Source organism: Mandrillus leucophaeus, unplaced genomic scaffold, assembly GCF_000951045.1.
Source record: "Mandrillus leucophaeus isolate KB7577 unplaced genomic scaffold, Mleu.le_1.0 Scaffold249, whole genome shotgun sequence".
Classification (NCBI taxonomy): Eukaryota; Metazoa; Chordata; class Mammalia; order Primates; family Cercopithecidae; genus Mandrillus; species Mandrillus leucophaeus.
The window spans coordinates 546667-551513 of NW_012102576.1; the positions used below are offsets into that span (position 1 = coordinate 546667).

A 4847-nucleotide genomic window follows, 5' to 3' on the forward strand; every position below is an offset into this window, starting at 1 on the left:
TATGGACTTTATTTACATTTGGAGCACACTGAAGTAAGAAAAGACCTGCATTTATACCACTGTGCAGGTAGTAGTGTTCAATAAATATATGCTGAGCTAATGACGTTTTCCCTTAAAATGACATTTCCTTAATCCTTAACATGAGCTAATGACAGTTTTCCTATATCAGGTTTAATTGTTCATTTCCTCTGCTTAAGAAGCAAAAAGACATTTAATACATGTCTCTATTTCTAAATTGAAATACATTATTCAGAAAGCAGTCAAGAGAGAAGAAAGAGAACCTCTAGACACTTTTGGTTATAATTCTTGCGTGTGTAAGGGCAACATAAAGAAGGCAACACAGTTTTTTCCTTCAGGTCATTTATAATACAGCAGGGATACAGACACAAATCACATAAAAAGCCTTGTGAGCCTTTGATTTTTATCATAGAATTCTGTGTGTTCATCTTAGTGGTTGTCCTCTGTGTGAACTACGTAGTGCTTATGTAACCTTCCACTTGATTTTTTTCATAAATGTTCTAAGTTTGATCTTTGTAGCATAAAATTGTTCTTTAAAAATTGTACCCTTCCCGTATCTATAAAAGATTTGAGGGCAGCTTTCATGAAAATACAGAGGAACAGCACAGTCAAAATTTGAAACAGTAAGATGAAAGCCGAATGAACGTGGAATTCTGGAGCAGGGTTAAACATTTCAGGAGTTAATTTTATTAGGAAGCTGCAACAAAGTGGTTATAACACTAGAGTACTTAAGTTTTTCATTGAGTTTCCAAAATGTCAAAGTCAAAACAACCATTTACATAGCTGTCATTAAATAAAATGAAGTATATTTTTTCTTAAAGAGAGAGACACTTCTTCTCCCCACCCCACCACCTTAGGACTCAATCCATACAGGATTTAAACTCCACTGCAGAAACAAACTTTGAGGATATTGCTTTGTTAGGCAGTAACTTTTTCTTACGTTATTAGAGACAACCTTACCTGCTCTAAAAAAATCAGTACAATGTCCAATAACATAAAATCAAGGATTAAATGGAAATTTAGAGTCAATGTTTCATATTTGAATGAATGTATTCAAATTTTGTGTTTTATTTCAAGCAGAAAGAAAACAATCAGTAAGAGATTATATAGACCTAAGAGATGTTACAGACCTAAGAAGAACCTCTGGTGAGCGGGGTCTTAGAGTGTGGGTATTACATCCTTATCATGACCTTAGAAGCCTCTTTCTGGCTCAAAAAGACTGGGAGAAAGTCTATGAAAAAAGGGTTTTCATCTAGAAGTAGAGTTACAGGAAATTTATTAAGAGGCTAATCTGGAGCTCAAAAAATTACAAACAAACACTAATATTTTTAAATCATACTTAAATTCATAATTAATTAAAAAGGTATTTTAGGCTGAGTGTGGTGGCTCAGGCCTGTAATCCCAGCACTTTGGGAGGCTGAGGCGGGTGGATCACAAGGTCAGGAGATCAAGACCATCCTGGCTAACACGGTGAAACCCCGTCTCTACTAAAAATACAAAAAATTAGTCGGGCGTGGTGGCGGGCACCTGTAGTCCCCACTACTCAGGAGGCTGAGGCAGGAGAATGGCGTGAACCTGGGAGGCAGAACTTGCAATGAACCGAGATGGCGCCACTGCACTCCAGCCTGGGCCACAGAGCAAGATTCCATTTCGAAAAAAAATAAAAGAAAATTATTTCAATTAAACTTTACACGACTATTTAAAGGAAAAGTTGTAAATAGTTGAGTTAGGTGACTAATTAAAAATCAATTTTTATTTGAAAATTTATTTGAGCTCTGTTAATAAAAGTTGCTTCAGTCAGTGATAGCTCCTAAATATTCAATTTTGTTTCAAAATTTGAAACAAACAAACAAAAAGAAGTCTATTATTTCTTTATCAGATTTAACTTGGGGACAACAGGTAACAAGTAAATAGGCCATCTGTACTTATCTTTTGTAAAAAATATATTTTTTTACTTATCTTTTTATGAAATGTTAAGCATTCTTCCTAAGATAACAGGAATTAAGAGATATTTGTGATTCAAGGAAATAAAGAAGAAAAGTATGATCTAAGATAGAGAAATACTATTAACCCAGTTGACCTCAAAGACATTCAGAGACCACTCCACTTAACAGCAGCAGAATACGCATTCTAACATTGACCAAGATAGACCATATTTTTTGAGCTATAAAATATCTCCATAAATTTAAAAGCATTAAAGTCATACAATCATAAAGTCATTAAATTAGAAATCAGTAACAGAAAGATCTCTAAAATATCTCCCATTTAGAAATTAAATAACACACTTCTGAATAACTCATCGTTCAAAGAAGAAATCAAAAAGGAAAGTAGAAAATATTTTGAACTGATTCAAAATGAAAGTATCACATGTAAATATTATGGGATGCAACTAAAGTATTATTAACAGGAAAATGTGTAACACTAAACCCTTGTATTGGAAAAGAAGAAAGGTCTCAATCAATGACTCTGGCATCCTCATGAAGAAAGTATAAAAAGAAGACTAAATTAAAATCAATCTTTTACTGATAAAGATCAGTGGATACCAATGACATAAAAAAAAAAAACAGAGAGAAAACCAATTAAACAAAAAACTAGCTGTTTGAAATGATCAATACAATTGAGAAGCTTCTAGCCAAACTGATCAAAAGAAGACATAAATTATAAGTATCTTGAATGAAAGAGGTTCTATCACTATAGAAATTTAGATATTTTAAAACTATAAAAGAATATTATGGACTATTTTATGTAAATAAATTAGACTGTTTAGAAAAATAGACAAGATTTTAAATGACATACACAACCAAAAATTTACTAAAGTAGTTGCAAACTTAAATTGCACTTCATTAAAGAAAATAAATTTGTATTTAAAATCTTCTCATGAAGAAAATTCTATGTCCAGATGGCTTCACTGGTAAATTCAACAAAATATTTAAGAAAAAGAAATACCAAATATTAATGAATTCAGATATTTAGGGAGAAATCTTTAAAGAAAAGTGTTAAAGGGTCAGTCTGGTTTCTTCTTCCTGCTTATAACAAAACTGGAAAGGAGAAAAATAAATCGAATGAGGAATTAGTCATCAAAAATGAACTAGAACTTGATAATTTGGAAATTTCTCAGCTTATCTAGATTGCAAAATTCGGTAAAATTAAGACATTCACTATCAGGAAATTGTGCTCTAGAAAAAAGCTATGATGTGACTGGACAAACTTTTGCTAAAAGATTTTATTTGCAGATAAATTAAAATGTCAGAGTAATTTAGTCACAAAAAAGGGCTCTTCGAAGTGCATGACTCTTAGATACCCTTACCCATCTCAACAAAAGCCAAAACTGGAGATAGAATTATCCAGCAAATGTCAACGAAGAGGCTTTTTGTTTAACGGAATGAATCTCTGTGACACACAGGAGACCTACATGGCTCTTGAAAAGTTTATACTAATAGAAACATGGTCAGCTTCAACTGAAAGGGACAGAGAGAGTATAGAATAAAAGAATGTCAGACCTCTCAAATTATGCAAGCAGGAAACAAGGTCTGATAAAACAATTCAGCTGCAAACGCATCCTTCATGAAAAAGGGTGAATGATTCCATGAATGGATTCTTGAGCCCAGAGGACAGAGAAATGAACTAAAGAGGATTATTCCCAGGTGTTAAAACTACGCTGTTTTCCCAGCCAGATTTCAGCACTTCTTAGGACTAATGACCCTTTTTGCCCTAGGATGGATTATGTCCAGGACCTCATTAACACCTAATTTAGATGATTGAGATGTTGAGATTTGGAACTTTTGAGCTGATGAGACTGTGAGCTTTTAATCTTGTGTTAATGCTGTAATGGATTGAGGCTTCTACCAATGATGGATAGAGTGAATGCACTCTGTATGACGGATGAATGTGAATCTCTGGGGCCAATGGGAAGATTGTGGTAAATAGAATAACGGCCCCTGAAGCTATTCAATTTCCAAAACTTCTGCATATGTTACTTCATATGGCAAAAGGGCCTTTGCAGAAGTGATTAAATTAAGGATCTTGAGGTGTGAAGTTTATTCTGGATTATCCAAGTGGGCCCAATGTAATCACAAGGATCTTTCTAGGAGGAAGACAGGAAGGTGAGAGAGATTTGAAGATGGTATGTGGCTGAATTTGAAGATAGAGAAAGGAACCACAAGCCAAAGAATCCAAGAGGTCTCTAGAAGCTGGAAAAGGCAAGGAAACAGTCTGCCCTCAAGCTCCAGCAGGAATGCAGTCCTGACACCTTGAGTTTAGCCTAGTGAGACTTCTGACCTCCAGAACTAGAAGACAGAAGTGGTATTGTAAGGCACTAAAACAAAGAATTAGAAGTGTTGTTTTAAGCCCATAAATTTGTGATAATCTATTTCAGTAGTCATAGGCAATGCATATACAAGCACACAAAGTAAAATTTTTCTGTGGTTATTTTCCATATTTTTCAATTATTTTCTGCATTTTAAAGACATTTAAGACATAAAATGAATATATATTAGTTTAGGAATAAAATTTAAAATGTAGAAATGCTATATAAAAGAAGAAAAAATTTTAACTGGGCTAAAGCGAACCCAGTATGTCATCCTATTACATCAGCTTCTTCATCTTTGGATGAAGAGGTTGATGACTGTTTCTTCTAATGTGAAAATAGCTCCAAATTGCTAAATTGTTCAGAATTTGACAAGATGAGGGAGGAAAGAAAAAGGAAATCTTGAAAATACTTACTGTTTCCCTGTTCAATGGATAACACGTGGCTTCCTGATTGGGAGATTTTTCCTCTTGCTTTAATCTGAAGACAGAGGGAAATATATTCATTATTATTTAAAAGAATA

The 4847-nt window shown here is 33.7% G+C and overlaps 1 protein-coding gene across 1 annotated transcript in view; it reads right to left on the reverse strand.

Moving 5' to 3' along the window:
* The window catches only part of LOC105542038 (alpha-2-macroglobulin-like), a 50452-nt gene that overhangs the window by 29370 nt on the left and 16235 nt on the right, over positions 1-4847 (reverse strand). The window contains exon 13 of the mRNA XM_011983399.1: positions 4741-4815. Within this exon, the coding sequence (XP_011838789.1) occupies positions 4741-4815 (75 nt within the window). The remainder of the gene's footprint in view (positions 1-4740; positions 4816-4847) is intronic.